This window comes from Berghia stephanieae, chromosome 4 (assembly GCF_034508935.2).
Source record: "Berghia stephanieae isolate SIO BIC M18660-M18661 chromosome 4, UCSD_Bste_1.3, whole genome shotgun sequence".
Classification (NCBI taxonomy): Eukaryota; Metazoa; Mollusca; class Gastropoda; order Nudibranchia; family Aeolidiidae; genus Berghia; species Berghia stephanieae.
In genome coordinates, this window is record NC_088363.1 from 2,751,478 (window position 1) to 2,771,234 (window position 19,757).

The window sequence follows — 19,757 nt, forward strand, 5'->3', positions numbered from 1 at the left end:
TAAAAATCAAGAAGTGTAGATTATGCGAAATGCGAAACATTGTAGCCTGTTCTTGAGCGAAGGTTTAGTCATAAAAAATGATGGAAACACGTCTCAACATTTGATCGTTTTAGTCAATTCTATTCAGTTTGCAAGGAATAAAAAGCTCAAACTCAATGGATCGTTTTTCTTGGTGTGATGGCAGTTTGTACCCGGATGAAAAACTTGTTGAGCAGCAATCGGGTGTTGCTGTTTATGATGGCCAAGATAAGGTACGTCGTCAGAGTCAGAGTCAAGTCCAACTCAAATCAAAATCAACATAAAAATGTCCAAGTTACACACTCTGATTATTTACAGACATGTCCGTAATTTTATCATTCAGAGACAATGTTAACAATGACAGCCTATTTTACACATCATTTTCACATAGATTTGAGAGGATATGTATTAATTTACTAGAATTGAAATTGAGGGAGGCCTTCTGGAAAGCTCCTACATTCCCAGTATTCTTTTTATATAATTTTCTAGCTAGGGGGTTTGGGAGGGCGAGGGGGAGACCTTTTTCTTTAATTTCCCCCCCCCCCCTTCCCAAAACCTCTACAAGAACATTATAAAAAATGTTTCCCCCTCCCAAACCCCCTACTAGAACATTATATATATATATATATGTATATATATATATATATATATATATATATATATATATAAATATATATATATATATATATATATATATATATATATATATATATATATATATATATATATATGCTTTCGGAAGGCCTACCGAAATTGAAAATCCCTCCCTGACTCCCTTCCTTGAGGACGCCTCTGTCTCTAGTCTCATCAATTAGACACTAATACTAATACTAATACTGTTAGGCAAACCTGACTTCAAAAAGAAACCTTTTTGCAAAAACATACCTCTATTAAAAAAAGTAAATGTTTCAACTTTCTTTCCAACCTTTTCTTAATTGAGAAACGAGAAAAAAGATAAACAGTTTATCAACCGTAACAGTTTATATTGAAAACAGCAACTGCATTCTAACTGATTCAAAATATTAAATCAGAAAAGGATGATTATTGAATGGCTAATACTAATGCATTCTGTTTGAAAAAATAAAAATCAAGGTAGGCTACAATTTGTCTGCGTCTGTGTTATTTGCATAACTACGTTTCATTTTGTTGGTTTTTTTTGTCCACAGACTGCCTTTGTCAGTGGAAGTGCCATACTGACAACACACAGATTGTTGTGGAAAGATCAACGCAATAGAGTAAGTATTAATGACAAACCCAACTATTTTGTTTCATTTTGAATGTCTTTAAATTTAAAAAACAAACAAACCCAAAAACCATACTCATGGGTCAATGGCTACAATGCCTTTGCCAAAGAGTTCATTGAACATGCACATAGAAAAAAGAAAAAAAGAAACTGAAAATTGAAGAGCACGAAAGTAGTGGCAAAGGACGCCCCACCAATGCTTTCATCAGAAAAACGTGAAATGGTGAAGCTGTGGCGACGATTTGAAAGAACTCTTGACCGCTCTTATAGTTTGTGGATCAGATTAGCAGTCAAGTGGCCGCTAGAGTAACCCAACGAGACGTCAAGCAAGTCTCCCTGATTACTATATTGCTTTAAAACATGAAAAACAAGAAGAAACGAAATAAAAAAAGTTTAATGCAACCAATACATCTTTCATTAAAAGTTGTATTGTCAGTCACAAGTCTGGATAAATGCAGAGGGGACTACGGTAAATCTGAAAAATTGCTCAATTTCATGGTCGCCACTTAATTGGGGCGATTTGTCGGGAATTGAGCTGGCCCAATTAACCGGCTTGGACTGTATTATTATTATTATTATTGCAGTGCAACCTCGACATAACGACATCGTCGGGACCGGGAAAACGTGTCATTATAGAGAGATGTCGTTACAGAGAGGTTTCCTATGTGTGTATATCAGGAGGTGTTTTGGGTCTTGTGTAGTAGTGTCGAGCGGAAGTCTCGATGACACCTCAAGTCATCGGCCACCAACACTCAAAACTTCCCGATATCGATGACCAAGGAAAAGTCGGGAATTCCCGAGAAAAAGCACTTCAACTGAGCTTTGGATGGCTTTTTTGTATTAAAACTTAAAATACATTAAATAAATTCACTTTGTATAATAATAAAACATTGATACCTATAACCATTTGATCTATGTACGACGTTTGTGTTTTGTTAGCTGTTTAGAATATGATATAATGTCAATACCCAATACCAATGACTAGGTATTGAATGAAAGCACCGATGACTTGAGCGATGCTCGAGACTTTTTTGCGTCTTGAGACTCAAAAAAGCATCGAGACGCAAAAAAGTCTCGAGCATCGCTCAAGTCATCGTCACTCATCGCCGACGAAGGCAATGTGTGAGAGAGAGAGGTGAATAATGCAGACACACACATACACACACGCAACGAATTTGTGTCTGTGTTACTGTCTGTGTTATATTATCATTCATGAACTGTTAAAAACAAAAATAAAAAACAAACAAACCAGAGAAAAAAAAATTTAAAAATCAACACAAAGGCAACGCTATTACTCGATCCTACACCCTTTCCCCTCCCATCCCCTATTCCCTGTCCGCCATCCGCACCGTCAACGCACATGGCAGACAGTGTAATAGTATACGAGCGTGCAGGTCTCGAGACTCAATACGAGAAGCATCGATGACCAAGGTTCTCGAGACGAGAAAAAGCATCGAGACCAAAGTCGAGGTCGGTACTTTCTCAATACTAAAAGCATCGATGACCTGACTTCTCAAAACCTAAAGCATCGGTGACCTTTTGGTGACCCGGATGCCCGCCCCTATTGTGTAGTGAATGTATACTTTTTCATTTTCCCTCTGTAGTTTATCCGGGCTTGGGACCGGCAATGAATGGAGAGTGGACAAAGGATTTATAAACAGTCCGGTGTTGACCTGTCACAGGCATTCATTGGGTGAAAGGTGAGCCTTCTGATTGGTGAAAGGCGAGCCTTCTGATTGGCTGCGGTGTTGTACAAATGTGACTATTGATTGGCTGAAAAAGAAGCGTTTTCATTGGCTACAATAAGAACTAGCTCTGGGCTTATTACGAGTAGACAACATACATAGAATGGAAGATACCACTTGTAATAGTTACGAACAATTTCATTGTAGACAAACCCCTTCAAGGTTTGTCGGACCAGAAATGTCGTTATACAGGGGTTTTGCTGAAATGTACGTCGCTATAGAGGGTTTTTTATTACTAATGATATATAGTATAATAAAATGGGACCTGAGTACCATGTCGTTATACAGGGAATGTCGCTATAACGGATGTCGTTACATCGGGGTTGCACTGTATTATTATTATTATTATTATTATTATTATTATTATTATTATTATTATTATTATTATTATTATTATTATTATTATTATTATTATTATTGTTATTATTTTTATTATTTATTATTATTATTATTATTATTATTATTATTATTATTATTATTATTATTATTATTATTGTCATTATATTAATAATACATCTCATATATTCTCTCCAGAATTGTGTTATCAGCGTGCCATTGTCCAGCATTAGTGGACTCGATGAACAGCCATCTGGTTTCACCAAAAGGTCATTCAAATTTATTGTCATTTCCCTGAGTTACTAAAGTATAGCAGTGAATTTGAGAATTTGATTGGGATAGATACTCTCTCGCACTTGCTGACATAATGAAAACATTCGATTTCACATCTGCTTTTATCCCCAATCACCTAAGTACACAATGAACCTTTATTGACATTAAGCTCAAACCAAGTTCTTTTCCTATGAATTTGTTATTATTTTAGCACTAAGTAATAGCTTTCTAAAGTGTTAAAAAGTGTCAAATGTCACCTAATAGGCGTCATGTCCCGTCCTACATGTTAAGTGTTGCTGTTGGCCAGGAATCCCTTGTAAAGCAGTCTGAGCACGTTTAGTGGATATTGCGCTATATAAAATCTCAAGTTTTTTTTAGCACAATGGTGCCAACTTTACGTTAAATATGTGTATTTTTAAGCCTATTCATTCATTGTATGTCTTTATGTATTTTACTGAGGATTTTATGCATTATTAATATTTCTATTATTTAAACATTTTTAATAATTCATACACCCTCTATTGTACTTAGGCACCCTAATTTGTTTTGTGACCCAGAAGTTCATGTTGAGAGTTCAATAAAATATTATCTGGCTCGGTCACATCAGATTTATATTGTCCGTTTCGCGCTATAGAAACAAGCATAAACTCCGGCTTCGTGGACCGAATGGCTCTGAAGGACTACTTAGTAGTAGTAGTAGTAGTAGTAGTAGTAGTAGTATTAATTCTGTTTTTACTTAACCGTCTTTCCAGTGCCAAGATAGTGGTGAAACTGTCCCCTGCTGTTCCTGGCCAACCTCCAGGTCCTGTGACGTCCAGTGTTCATGATTACATCCGGTTGTCCTTCAGGGAATTAGGCCAGCAAGATGTAAGTAGGAGTCCAAATATCTGGACATAAATTGTTCATCTATAATGTGGTCTTGCGGTATGACACTCGGTTGCAGATCGGAAAGTCCTGGGTTTCGAGCCTCTCTTGGCGCATTGTATAATCCTTGGAAAAAGCTCTTTACTCATATTTCTCTCACCGTACTCAGGAGTAAAATGAGTACCAACAGCGTTGTCTCTGTCGAAAAAAATTGTAATATCGCAGGCATCATGCAGTACTACAGCGAATAGAGGAATCATTATTTGTAGTTCTACTGCGAATAGAGGAAATCACTATTCGTAGTACTTCTACGAATAGATGTGGCCTTTTTTTTTATTATGGCAAAGGGAATCCCTGTTAGTTTGGACGATGATCAATCGAAACCCGACAATATGAAAGTTTACCAGTCTTCAAACGGCATTTAAAAACCAATCTATTTCATTCTGCTTTTCGTGATATCTATTTGAACTTCGAACAAGATATATATGTGATTGTTGTAGTAATTTTGTAGTCGGATGAATGAACTTGTGTGATACCAAAAAAAAAAAAGATATTGTAAAGCACTTCTGAGTACAATTTGTGGATACTGGGCTATATCAAATAATAATTATAATAATAATAATCCTCAAATTATATTTTTAATGTACTTCAACTTCACTTTTGAATATTTGCAGTTCTACCGAAGTCTGAAGGAAGAGTTAAAAAAGAAAAACTGGGAGAAAGCCTCTCCTACCCCTGGGAGTAGCACCTCTTCTGGCACCACCCCCTCTAATCTGGTTAGTGTTATGTCATTGTATCTGTTTATATCTATATCTCCTCAGTGAAATTATGGAATTATGAATTGTTGCTCGTATGCCAATTATGCAAATTGGTCAATTTGAATTTATTCCTCCAGATTTGGAGTTTATTTACCACTAAAATTTAAGAGAAAAATGGTTGGAAATGAAGTTGTTTTGCAAGAATTGGAAAGTGCTCAACCTAAATGATCGATACTACATCAGTTTTATAACATTTTAAAGTGGTAAAGCCAAAAAATAGAGATATAAATTATTCATTGTGTGTTGATACAGATTTTTTTTCTGGTCTCCAAATAAATACATTAAAAATATTCTTTACTAAAAACGATTATATAGATTGTCAAACACTTTTTTTAGAAAATACAAATATACCTTTAAGATTCCGTTTTTAATGATTTTGAGCAGTTTATAATGATTTTTTATTGTCATTGTCTTGATATATTTCAAAGTCGGTTTTTTTTTCTCATGCAATATTCATTATAATGATAATGACTTGGCTATTTAAGGGTCATTCCCTGGTCAGCAAATAATTTATGCCCAGTCTAATGAGTCTGGCAGGGATGTCACTTCAACAATGAAACAAGGGTTCAACGTTGACATTGAAGTCTGCATTGTCTCATAATTGTATTATTTCTAATCCGTGGAAGTTACAAATTTTGCTAATGTGGCAAGATCCAGGGATGCCCTTTTTATTTAAAAAAAATTTTTTGGGGCTAAAGCCAGAAAACCGGCTTTTTAAAAATTTTCTGGCTGACCTTTGTTGGTATTGGTGAATTGATTTTTTAATAGATGAAACCATTGGTTGTTTAAAGGCAACAGTTAAGGGGAAGCTAGATGGATGTGTATCTTTATCTATGATTTAAGGGTGATGCCATTCCATGCAGAGAAGCTGTCCACGAAATATTTTCATAATATGCTTTTTCACGGGAAAAATTTTCAGGTTTTATTTTTATTTTAGGGGGTCCTGATAGCTCAGTTGATAGAGCACTTGCTTCACAATCAGATCGATCCCGGGTGTAGTCGAGATTTTTTTCTGATTACCCTGTCTACCCAGCAGTGATTGGGTAGCTGGGTCTGTTAGACCTGGTGGAAAGTATTTTTAGACCTGTAAATTCTCAGTCAATTAACTGAAATCAGTCAATTTGTCAAATTCAAATATTTAAAAAAAGGAAAGAAAGAAATAAATAAATTTAAAAAAAAAGAATTCACAAATCGTAGTCGAATGACCGTAAAGTAATTAGGACTGTTCCACAGCGCTACGCATAGCTCATTGGGACCGTTTATATTAACGATGTATATATTGCCAAGACTAAGCGACGCTTTTTATAAAAGGCGTGTCTGAACACATCCCTGGGTATTTTCACACATCCTTCGTTAAATTATTTTTTCACTTTCCAAACCCGTCGTGATCCCAACTGTAGCCAATTTTAACTGAGCCACCGAGCGATAAATTTCACTGTTTCATCTAAGCCAAAATTGACCACATTTACCTGGCGAGTCTCAAAAGTATGATAAAGTAAATTGCGAATGTTATGTAGACACCTTCAAATCGAAAGTTAGAATAGATTGCTACAAGCACATTTCGATTGCCTCACGTTGTAAACAAACTGGTTGACCGTTTCTTCACTGATTGGGTACCTGATTATAAGGAACCATGGTAAGTAGCCTAATTAATTCCCGTGCAAATCAGGACGTTTTCTGGCATTGTTTTGCTCAAGCCCAAGCGAGCTTGCTGTTTTGTGGCGATTTAATTTACCTTCATTTCGATTCTTTGAATGTTTCCGCTACCTACGCATGCCGAAGTTTCTTCTTGATAATTCACTTCTACTTAATAATTCATTGTATTGGCCAGAAGTCATATTTATTTAAGTTTTTTTTTCTGTCATTTACTGATTGAAAATCAAGTTTGCTCATTGCTACATTATTCTAATGTTCTCACAATGGCTTAGCTGTTCGTGGATCGCAATTCAGACTCGTGGAGCATCGATAAAGATGTGAGGAATAAATTCAATAGGTCATGGCTAGAAGTTAAAGATGATAATGGTGATTATTTTTCTGACTATGTCAAAAAAATTCCAGAGGCAGGAATATGATTTTGATGAAGTCATCTTTACCTATATGAATGACATGCTTATTTAGCATTCCTTCTACATCAAATTATGGCAGTCATACTTCCAGTAAGAAATAACACCCACTATTTTAATGTATTGATCACTCTCCTCTCCAATGATGCCCTTATTTTTTAAAAAATAATTGAATCTTCAGTTTGTCGAAGAGTTTCAGTCAATTTTTATAGAGCTCATTACAGGTCTATATTTTGCGATAGACCAGCGGTCTATCCAAAGGGTAGCAAGCAATTGCTTTTGTCCGTTTCATGCTATAAAATCCGGGATATACTATGACTCCAAAGGTCTGAAGGGCTACTTTTTTTTATTTTAGCAAAGGGCATCATTGAAGGTCGATTTAGATTGCTAGAGAACCTCAATCAGTCTACACACTTTTTTAATAGATTTTTTTGTTGTTTTTTTTAATAGTTTTTCTTACTTATTTTGTGTGTGGAAGTGAAAATACATTTGTTTTGTCCATCTGTGCCATCTGTGTTTATTTCTTGCAACAGTTGCCGAGGCAGCGCCCTGGTATCGTTGGCATCGAGAGATCAATTCAGCAGAAGAACAAGGAAACAAATAAAAACATCTCCCAAGCTTTTCACGATCTACGCAACTTGATGGATAAGGTATTCGTATATAAATAATAAAAAATTCCCTTTATTCATCCCCAAGGGGAAATTTGTCTCTATGGTCTATTCCAAGGGAAGACTGGAATAACCCAGGTGTCAGCTGCAGAGCACTGCGCCGCAAAGTGAGCTAGGGCGAGGTGACTTGCTCAAGGCCACACAACGCAGCGGCGGGTGATTGAACTCAATACCTTTCGGGTAGGAAGCAAAGACCGTACCACTGAGCCACGCTGCCCCTTATATTGGTTTGGTTTCATTTTCCTCTTTCTCTTTATGATATTGAAACCTTAGAGTAAATTTGATGGACACTAGGAAAAAAAATTATCACATAAAATGTAATGGACTGATAAAATTTGAATCTACAGATAATTGCTTTTGCTTTGGTTTATCAAACTCTAATTTCTTTAATCCATTTTCAGATATTTTTTTTTTTTTTAAACAAATTAGTATTTGATACTGAATTAACAATAATAATAATGATGCTGAAAATTTATATAGAAATAGAACTCCGAGACATCAGACTACAAGCAAATTAGTATATTTTTGTGTCACCAATCTGTCTGTTTCCACCTCTGTAAATAGAAATTTATTTTTGAAACAAATTTGATTTTGTATCATTGTCTGAATCAGATTTTTTTCTGGTGAAATTTTATTTTTATTTTCTCAAATATTATGCAGATTTTGAATTTGTTGCTGTTTGGTCATCTACTTTTGAAGTGGTTTGACTAGTTTGTGTGTTGCTTGATGTGGAATCTGATTCGTAAAGATTTGATCTTGAAGAAAAAAGAAAAAAAGGAGACAGATCAGGTCATTTTCATTGTAATTGTTTTTATTTATTTACTTTTTATTTTTTTTTTGGTACATCTTGTTTTCGTCAGGCCAAAGACATGGTGTCCCTCAGCAAGGCAATCACCACCAAGATTAAAGACAAGCAGGGGGAGATAACAGAGGATGAAGTAAGCATGATAATTTATTGTCCATTTTAAGGAAGGGCTTCCATATTGTATGATCTGAAAAATTATGTTTGAATCAGAGTCACACAAAGCAAATGTGACCCTTCGCCTCAAATCGGTATTAAGTCAGGATGGTTCAGATGTTGAAAATTGAATTTTTTGCCAGAAATATCAGACTTGTGTTGAGTTTGTATGTTTTATTGAGGAGAATGGATGCCATATTTTAGGGTGATAATGCCAACAATTTATATTTTTGACCAGTTTAACATTAAAAACAGCTTTTAAGCATATGGTTCATTCCAACATAATACTGTTTTGAGACGATGGGTCACAAATAGGAAAAATACAAGAAAAAAAAAAAACATTTCTAAAAATCGGTCTGCTTCCTATTTTGTCACTTTGATTCTTCCAAATAGCTTAACTGACAGAGCACAAGCAAAGAATCTGGTTTGATTTCAATAATTTAAAAGAAAAATTTTTCAAGATCCTTTTTTCCATTCAGCAGTCCAGTGATTGGGAAACAACAAGAAATGAAGTGAGTAGAAAAATGCCAGAGGACAATAGAGAATACAAAATTTTCGTGGCGGTGATGGGGTTTGAACCCGCGACCTTATTGGTACGACAACTCCGCCTGGCCGGTAAGAGCGTGACTCTACCGTATGATAGCTCATAAGTTTTATTCTCTATTGTCTTCTGGCACTTTTCTACTCACTTCATTTCTTGTTGTTTCCAACATAAGTGCCTGCTCCACTCACTCTTCAGTGATTGGGAAAGGTGGATGTATATTAGATATGGCAGAAAATGATGGACTGGTCAGTATCCTGTGAAAAAGGATAGTAGGAAATTGTTACTGTCCTTTTCAAGAAACAGAAATTGGAATAAATTCTATTTCATTGCTCCCTATGGCCTTGAGGCAAGTCACATCTCTCTTACTAATTTTGCGGTGCTACAGTGAAGCTGGTGTTTGGGTTATTCCTCCAGTCTTCACTCGGAAAAGACCATTAAAGACAAAATTTTCCTTTAAGTTGTCCTTCAGAGCCATAAGGCCAATGAAGCCAAAGTATTTCTCAGTCTGAAATTGGCAATAACAATTGCTTGCTACCCTTTGGATAGAATCCTAGTCTATTTCAAAGTACTTTCCACCAGATCTAACAGACCCAGCCACCCATTCACTGCTGGGTGGATCAAAATCTCATCTTCACCCAGAATTGATCTCAGACCCTGTGTGTTTGAAGCGAGTGCTCTATCAATTGAGCTATCAGGACTTCTGATGTTATTTTTATTTTCAGGTTTTTGAGGTTTCTACAAAAGGCACTATAGAAATAATATGCTTATTATGTTTTTTGTTTGTTATTCAAATCTCCACCAGACAGTGAAGTTCAAGTCTTACCTTTTGAGTATGGGTATCCCTGACCCCGTGACACGCGACACGCACGGCACAGGGGACAAGTATTACACAGAGCTGGCCAAGCAGCTTGTCACTCTCCTGGCCAAGCCTATAGAGGTGAGTCAGTGGTTGGTAATACAGTACTTACCAGATTCTAGCTCGTGGAATTCCAACACGGTTGAGTCAGTGGTTGGCAATATAGTACTCACCAGATTCTAGCTCGTGGAATTCCAACACGGTTGAGTCAGTGATTGGCAATATAGTACTCACCAGATTCTAGCTCGTGGAATTCCAGCATGGTTGAGTCAGTGGTAGGCAATATAGTACTCACCAGATTCTAGCTCACTGAATTCCAGCATGGTTGAGTCAGTGGTAGGCAATACAGTACTCACCAGATTCTAGCTCACTGAATTCCAGCATGGTTGAGTCAGTGGTAGGCAATACAGTACTCACCAGATTCTAGCTCACTGAATTCCAGCATGGTTGAGTCAGTGGTAGGCAATACAGTACTCACCAGATTCTAGCTCACTGAATTCCAGCATGGTTGAGTCAGTGGTAGGCAATACAGTACTCACCAGATTCTAGCTCACTGAATTCCATCATGGTTGAGTCAGTGGTAGGCAATACAGTACTCACCAGATTCTAGCTCACTGAATTCCAGCATGGTTGAGTCAGTGGTAGGCAATACAGTACTCACCAGATTCTAGCTCACTGAATTCCAGCATGGTTGAGTCAATGGTAGGCAATACAGTACTCACCAGATTCTAGCTCACCAAATTCCAGCATGGTTGAGTCAGTGGTTGGCAATATAGTACTCACCAGATTCTAGCTCACTGAATTCCAGCATGGTTGAGTCAGTGGTTGGCAATATAGTACTCACCAGATTCTAGCTCGTGGAATTCCAACATGGTTGAGTCAGTGGTTGCCAATACAGTACTCACCAGATTCTAGCTCACTGAATTCCAGCATGGTTGAGTCAGTGGTTGCCAATACAGTACTCACCAGATTCTAGCTCACTGAATTCCAACATGGTTGAGTCAGTGGTTGGCAATACAGTACTCACCAGATTCTAGCTCACTGAATTCCAGCATGGTTGAGTCAGTGGTAGGCAATACAGTACTCACCAGATTCTAGCTCACTGAATTCCAGCATGGTTGAGTCAGTGGTAGGCAATACAGTACTCACCAGATTCTAGCTCACTGAATTCCAGCATGGTTGAGTCAGTGGTTGGCAATACAGTACTCACCAGATTCTAGCTTGTCGAATTCCAGCATGGTTGAGTCAGTTGTTGGCAATACAGTACTCACCAGATTCTAGCTCACCGAATTCCAGCATGGTTGAGTCAGTGGTTGGCAATACAGTACTCACCAGATTCTAGCTCACTGAATTCCAACATGGTTGAGTCAGTGGTTGGCAATACAGTACTCACCAGATTCTAGCTTGTCGAATTCCAGCATGGTTGAGTCAGTTGTTGGCAATACAGTACTCACCAGATTCTAGCTCACTGAATTCCAGCATGGTTGAATCAGTGGTAGGCAATACAGTACTCACTAGATTCTAGCTTGTCGAATTCCAGCATGGTTGAGTCAGTTGTTGGCAATACAGTACTCACCAGATTCTAGCTCACTGAATTCCAGCATGGTTGAGTCAGTGGTTGGCAATACAGTACTCACCAGATTCTAGCTTGTCGAATTCCAGCATGGTTGAGTCAGTGGTTGGCAATACAGTACTCACCAGATTCTAGCTCACCGAATTCCAGCATGGTTGAGTCAGTGATTGGCAATACAGTACTCACCAGATTCTAGCTCACTGAATTCCAGCATGGTTGAGTCAGTGATTGGCAATACAGTACTCACCAGATTCTAGCTCGTCGAATTCCAACATGGTTGAGTCAGTGGTAGGCAATACAGTACTCACCAGATTCTAGCTCACCGAATTCCAGCATGGTTGAGTCAGTGATTGGCAATACAGTACTCACCAGATTCTAGCTCACCGAATTCCAGCATGGTTGAGTCAGTGGTTGGCAATACAGTACTCACCAGATTCTAGCTCACCGAATTCCAACATGGTTGAGTCAGTGGTAGGCAATACAGTACTCACCAGATTCTAGCTCACCGAATTCCAGCATGGTTGAGTCAGTGATTGGCAATACAGTACTCACCAGATTCTAGCTCACCGAATTCCAGCATGGTTGAGTCAGAGGTAGGCAATACAGTACTCACCAGATTCTAGCTCGCTGAATTCCAGCATGCTTTGCAACACGGTTCGCTGGAGCTGATGACTAAATTTTTTTCTATTCATATTAAGTCGTTACTAAAAATTGACATGTTTCAGTAAATGACATAATCAGTCGGATGGTGAAAAGGTTTGAACTGAGATATTGTCAAGTTTAGTTAGAAGGTCAATTTTTATCAAATTTGAGTTATTGTCATAAATGAGTAAACCAACACATTTTTGTACATCTTCGAGAAATATCAAGGCTTAATTTCACTTCTAAATATTTTTACAGCTAATCAAGTTGAAAAAGTATGAAATTTGAGAAAAGTTGCTGGATACCTTTCCCATGCATCTGACCATAACTTCATGAAAAAGCACCCGATTTACTTCAAATAAAGATTAAAATGCTCTGGTGAGCATATTCTTTCAGAAAATGCAAAAAATATGTAAATCCACAATTTTCACCTTCCGACTGATTATGTCATGCTCTGACACATTTTTGTTTTGATTTAGTAGTAAATAAATTTATCAAGAATGAGATATATAGAGAGGGAATGGTGGAGGGTGTGTATATGTGTTTCTGTGTCTGTGAGAGATAGCGAGAGAAGGAAATGGAGAGAGAGAGGGGGAGAGTATGTTTGTTGAACTTTTTTTTTTAATCAATCCAAGCGTAAACTTCACAGTGGTTTCATAAAATGTGACAAAGTTTATAATTATTGGAATGGTCAGTATTAAAAGTATAGAATTTTTTATTATTTTTATTTTTATTTTTTATTATTATTTTTTAAAATTTTTTTTATTAAGTGGTCTTGTGGTATGACACTCGCTTTCGGATCGGAAGGTCCTGGGTTCGCGTCTCACTCGGCGCATAGTTTGAGTCCTTGGAAAAGACTCTTTACTCTCATTCTCTCACCGTACTCAGGTGTAAGATTAGTACTAGCCGTTGTCTCTGTCGGAAAATATGCAGGCATCATTTCTCATCCTAAGTGTTAAGTGTTGCGGTTGGCCAGGGACCCTTTGTAAAGCGCTTTGAGCATGTTTAGTGGATATTGCGCTGTATAAAGGTTCAAAATATATTTTCAGTCTGTGTGTCTGACTCTTGTCTATAGGGAATGAGATTAGCGAAAGAGTAGCATTCCTTGATTGGACGTCACCTTACAGAGAAAACGTCAATTTGGTTTTGCGCATGCGTCTCTCGTCCTCGCGGAAGCGAGAGAGGACGAGAGATGCATGCGCACAACCAACATGACGTTCTCTCTCTAATAACTTTTCCGCCAGTGACGTCACAGACTATGGGTGACGTCCAATCAAGGGACGCTACTCTTCCGCTAATCTCATTCCCTATATCCCCGACCCATCTTTGATTGCCATTTCCCTCCATGATTACAGGATGCTGGAGGAATGATGACTCTGACAGACGTCTATTGCCGTGTCAATAGGGCTAGAGGAATGGAGGTGAGTACTTCATGTTTCAACCAACATTTTCATAAGGTCAAATTATGAGACTTTCAGGCCTGTCCACTTTAAATTGGAAAAAATTCGTAGTTTTTTTCAGGGGTGATAATAAAGTAGACACCGTAACCACTTTTTAAAAAATGACCAATTTGTGTTTAAATACGTTATTAAATGGTTGATTCAACCAACATTTTCAAAAGGTCAAATTATGAGAATTTCAGACCTGTCTACTTTAAATTGGAAAAATTTGTAGTTTTTTTCAGGGGTAAGAATAAAGTAAACACCATAACCACTTTAAAAAATGACCAATTTGTGTTTAAATACGTTATTAAATTATGATTTAAACTTCTTTATAATATACTAGATCTGGCAACCAAACCTTGTTTTCCAGAAGTTTATTGAATTAAAGATGTTTATTTAATTGTCAATTTAGGACGAAAAATTTGTAGTTTTACAAATTTTTCATAGTAGTACTAGTCTGAACATTGAACATACATTTTTTTAATGCGGCAATGTGGTCTAGTGGTATAACACTCGCCTTCGGATCCGAAGGTCCTGGGTACAAGTCCCACTCTGAGCGGTGCATGGAAAAGGCTCTTTACTCACATTCTCTCACCGTACTTAGGTGTAAAATTAGTGCATGGTCGTTAACAGTATTGTATCTGTCGGACAAAAAAATTGTAATATCGCCTATTAGACGTCATGTCTTGTCCTACATTTTAAGTGTTGCTGTTGGCTAGAGACCCCCTGTAAAGCGCTTTGGGCACGTTATTGCGCATATAAAAGCTCAATTTAAAAAATAAAATTTCCAGATCCGAACCAGCAACCAGTTGAGCTCTATAGCCTTTCAGTCCTGTGGATTGCCTTAGCTCTTTCAGCACCATTGGCCGCACTGTGCAGCTAGTCTTGAAAGGCAAAAATAATAATGTAATCCAATCCTACTTTCTACAAAAGAACTATAAATTGAACCAATGGTATCATTTCTTTCATCAGAACATTCAATTGGCCCTTGGGGGGTTTTTTATTGAGATTTTGTGCCAAATTCGAATGTCGCTTTGTATCGGCTTGTCATTCTCATGCTGCCTCAATCAAGTGTCAGCCATTAGCCTCAGCACTCAAAATTGGATAAATTGGATTTGTAGTGAATCCCTTGCCTTTTTACAATTGACCAGTAGATTTTTGACCAATCAAAACTTAAAATTTGTGACACACCCTCACACGTGCTCGGACAAACATTTTTGTTTGTTTATAAACAGTAACATGAATGAAATCGCCCTCTCTCTGATCATTGTTATTGTTTTTATACCGCTAGATGGGTGACTAGTTATCACACGATTTTCTCGATCAGATTTTAAACGGTTACATTTATACAGTTTTCTGTGTTAGTTCTATTGACCAAGCGGTTGAACCGTGGGTATTGTATTTAGACACATACCATCGATAGTAAAACCTGTGTAGTTTGCTGTGTCTACCAATCACTACCATTGTTTACATTATGACGATTGTCCTAGAGGCGTGGTTATCTACCTGTAAATTATAAGATCATTCAAATGGGATTACGTAGTGAATTTGTGAAAACAAACAAAATATGTTTTTTAGTTAAACATTGTACAATACACTCCCAACCTGTATAATATAACAAGCTGTTTGGGATTCTGAAAATTAAGTTGTTTTACAGATAGTTTGATTAATGGATAAAAAGTAATTTTTGATTAAATATTTAATAGCTACAGGGACAAAAATTCATACAAATTAAAAGTGGTTGAGATGATAATGTTAAAAAATAATATAGAAATTTCAAATTGGATTTTAAAGCAACAAGGTTAAGTGATACCAGGCTGCTAGAAGCTGTGGACTGTAAAAAGTGATAAACAAAAATGAATATAACAGCTTAAAAAATTTTTAAATACTAAACACGGAATGTTTCGGGCTAAAAACCCTTCGTCAGCCAACAACAAAAAAACAGTCAAGACATAAATACATTTCTAAATTCCAGATAGACGTTTTTTTTTTTAAAAAAACAAACAAAAAAACATCCTTTAACTTGATTTTGTTTCAGCTGCTGTCACCTGAAGATTTGCTGCATGCCTGTGAAGTGATGGAGTCGACTCGATTGACAATTCGGTAGGAGTTCAGACTTTTTGAATTTGGTGGAAATGGGTTTCAAGCATTTTTTTTATATTTTTTTTGGTCGAATTTGGATTTTTACCCTCAGATTTGGATGTTTTTCTTCAAAATCTAAAAAAGGAAAACATTGGAAATGTTGTTATTTTGCCAAAAAAAAAAAAAAAAAATAGATGTGTGACAAGACCAAATGACATAGAAGTAAGAAGGTTGATTTAGTTATTATTGACTATGATTATTTTTTTATCATAAAATTTTGATTTTTTTTTTTTTTTTCATAAAATATACAAACTTTTTTGTTAATTGGCTGGATACAGGTCTATACAGGTAAACAGATGTAATCAATAATAATTAATAGAATATAAGCAAAATTCCGACCTCAGATATTTTTTCCGATTTGTCAAATTTTGATTCTTTCGTATTCAGAATAAATCGTCTTCATTAATTCAATGTATGTTCTTGTCTACCATCTACTAGGGTAGAATCGGGTAAGTTCGCCGACGGGGAAATTCGCCGCGACCCTCCACCCCCAAGAAATAATGCTTGGTGAACATTTATCCTTACACCCCTCACGTTGGAATAGTCCATATTCAGAAGACAAGATGTGAATGTACGTATTGCTTCAGTTTGAAGGAAGCAAATGAGAAATCTTTAAGAGTTATAGCACTTCAAAATGACATGTAGTAATCAAGATGCTGTGACATCCTTGACTTTTTGATTGTAACAGCAACCCTACACTAACGTTCCCCTAGTTTGTGCAGTTGAATCTGAAGGCCCTGGTCACAAAATCAATGTTGTATTGACTTTGTGGTCATCCATATCCATTTTATTTTCATTATCAGTGTATATTATCATCAGAAAAATATTTCTAAAAATTGTAATACAATATTTCAAAAATCTATAATTTCGTGTAAATTCACCGGTACTCTCTGGTAAATTTGCTGCACATCACTATCATCATACTATAATTATTCCAAAGACGATTTTAGTGTGCAATAGACGCTGTGAGTTAGCACTAAAATATAACTAAGTTAAGAAAAGTAAATAATAAATATGTAAGTGGGTTTAATAACCACAAATCAGTCGACTCGGGTATGGATGGGCAGCAGGCTATGATCTTGTGATTGGCATTGTAATGTATCCACAGGAAGGCACTTTACATACATCATCACACTCGATTCAAGTGCCAATATATATGTGTTAATATTGCAGTATTGGATAATGTAGAGAGATTTGAGGACAAGAAGAGTTTAAGAAATGGAAATTGTTCCTCATATTGTCTTGTAGGGATAAAAACTAAGTACAAAATCTTGCGGCGAAGTTACCCGACGTGCGGCGAATGTACCCAACAACAGTGGCAGTTTTAAAAGGACTTTTGTGAATAAAATACAATATAAATCTACGTTAACACTTCACAAAAAACTAATTGATTGGCCAGGTAAACTTATTGTCAGTGTTTGGGTTGCCCAATCGGCAAATTGGCCTCCCATGGCAGGCCAGAAGTGAGACAGTGAAAAAAACGGCGAAATTACCCTATATTACCCTACACGTTGTTGTCTTTTTTTTAAGGTTACGCATTTTTGATAGCGGCGTGGCAGTGCTTCAGTCTCAAGACCAAGATGAAGAGGAAATTGTGGAAAAGACAACCAAACTGGTGAGTGACATTTAAAAAACAATTTAAAGCTTTTAGAACCAATGTAAAGCTTATAGCACCAGTTTAAAGCTTTTATAACCAATTTAAAGCTTTCAGAACCAATTTAAAGCTTTTAGAACTAATTTAAACCTTTTATAACCAATTTAAAGCTTTCAGAACCAATTTAAAGCTTTTAGAACTAATTTAAAGCTTTTAAAACCAATTTAAAGCTTTTATAACCAATTTAAAGCTTTTAGAACTAATTTAAAGCTTTTAGAACTAATTTAAACCTTTTATAACCAATTTAAAGCTTTCAGAACCAATTTAAAGCTTTTAGAACTAATTTAAAGCTTTTAAAACCAATTTAAAGCTTTTATAACCAATTTAAAGCTTTTAAAACCAATTTAAAGCTTTTAGAACTAATTTAAAGCTTTTAAAACTAATTTAAAGCTTTAAGCACCAATTTAAAGCTTTTAGAACTAATTTAAAGCTTTTAAAACCAATTTAAAGCTTTTATAACCAATTTAAAGCTTTTAAAACCAATTTAAAGCTTTTAGAACTAATTTAAAGCTTTTAAAACTAATTTAAAGCTTTAAGAACCAATTTAAAGCTTTTAGAAGTAATTTAAAGCCATTAGATTATTTGTGACTGATCATCTTAAAACATTTTTTGTGGTCTAGTAGTATGACATCCTTTGGATCAGATGGTCCTGGGTTCGAGTCATGCTTTGAGCATCCGTACTCAGGTGTAAAATGAGTACATGACGGTTAACAGCATTGTCTCCGCTGGAAAAAAATTGTAATATCCCATAACAGGCATCATGTCTCGTTCTACTTGTTACGTGTTGTTGTTGGTCAGAGAACTTTGCAAAGCACTTTGAGCACGTTTATTGGATGTGGCACTACATAAAAGTTTAAGTATTTTTTAATTTATTTTTTTCTATGTGAATTAGATTGGAGATCAGGGTCCTTTGACTGCCGAGCAGTTGGCACATTTACTAGGTCTTTCAGTCATTCTAGCTAAAGACCCTTTGCAAAGCGCTTTGAGCACGTTTATTGGACATTGTTCTACATAAAAAATTTTTTTTTTCTATTCAAATTAGATTGGAGATCAGGGACCTTTGACTGCCGAGCAGTTGGCACAGTTACTAGGCCTTTCAGTGGTTCTAGCTGAAACCCTTTGCAAAGCGCTTTGAGCATGTTTATTACATAAAGTTAAAAGAATGTTTGGTTTTATTTTTCTATTCAAAATAGATTGGAGATCAAGGACCTTTGACTGCCGAGCAGTTGGCACAATTACTAGACCTTTCAGTGGTTCTAGACCCTTTGCAAAGCGCTTTGAGCACGTTTATTGGACATTACACTACATAAAAGTTAAAAAATTTTTTGTTTTTTTTGTTTTTCTATTCGAATTAGATTGGAGATCAAGGACCTTTGACTGCCGAGCAGTTGGCACAGTTACTAGGTCTTTCAGTCATTCTAGCTAAAGAAAGGTAAGTTGGTTGAAAACACTGTGAACCTCCTCACTTTATTGATATAAACAAGGCTGCTAGTACTAGAAGCTGTGGACTGTAAAAAGTACAGTCGACTACGCTTGTAGCGATGTCGTCGGGGGACCAGAAAAAAGATCGCTACATCCGAAGTTCGCTACAGCCGTTGGAAGAAAATTCATGGGAAATAATTCCGACTATTCAACTTCGTTGTTGAGTTACTGCCCTTATCTTGACAAAAATTAGTCGTGACCACTGTTGACAAATATTAGGTTGTTTTTTTTTTTGTTTGTTTTTTTTTTTTTTTGGTTGTTTTTTAATATTTTATTTTTTATTTATTTATTTTTTGTCTTTTTTTAAAAGAACTCCTCCTTGTAGCGCTCTTTCAATTTCATTATTCCCGATACTCCAAACTCAGATGCGGCATTCTTTTGCTTTTTTCCGTTCTCAATTGCACCAATCAGTTCTATTTTTCTCTTCAAAGGAAGC

The 19,757-nt window shown here is 36.3% G+C and overlaps 1 protein-coding gene across 1 annotated transcript in view; it reads left to right on the forward strand.

The window, feature by feature from the left end:
• Position 1: 1 nt before the first annotated feature.
• The window catches only part of LOC144969902 (vacuolar protein-sorting-associated protein 36-like), a 23,960-nt gene continuing 4,204 nt past the window's right edge, over positions 2-19,757 (forward strand). The window contains exons 1-12 of the mRNA XM_078908961.1: positions 2-251; positions 1,185-1,253; positions 3,541-3,611; positions 4,368-4,482; positions 5,154-5,255; positions 7,894-8,010; positions 8,889-8,966; positions 10,333-10,467; positions 13,957-14,022; positions 16,082-16,146; positions 17,716-17,800; positions 19,195-19,271. Coding sequence (XP_078765087.1) covers positions 156-251; positions 1,185-1,253; positions 3,541-3,611; positions 4,368-4,482; positions 5,154-5,255; positions 7,894-8,010; positions 8,889-8,966; positions 10,333-10,467; positions 13,957-14,022; positions 16,082-16,146; positions 17,716-17,800; positions 19,195-19,271 — 1,076 coding nt within the window. The 5' untranslated portion in view covers positions 2-155. The remainder of the gene's footprint in view (positions 252-1,184; positions 1,254-3,540; positions 3,612-4,367; positions 4,483-5,153; positions 5,256-7,893; positions 8,011-8,888; positions 8,967-10,332; positions 10,468-13,956; positions 14,023-16,081; positions 16,147-17,715; positions 17,801-19,194; positions 19,272-19,757) is intronic.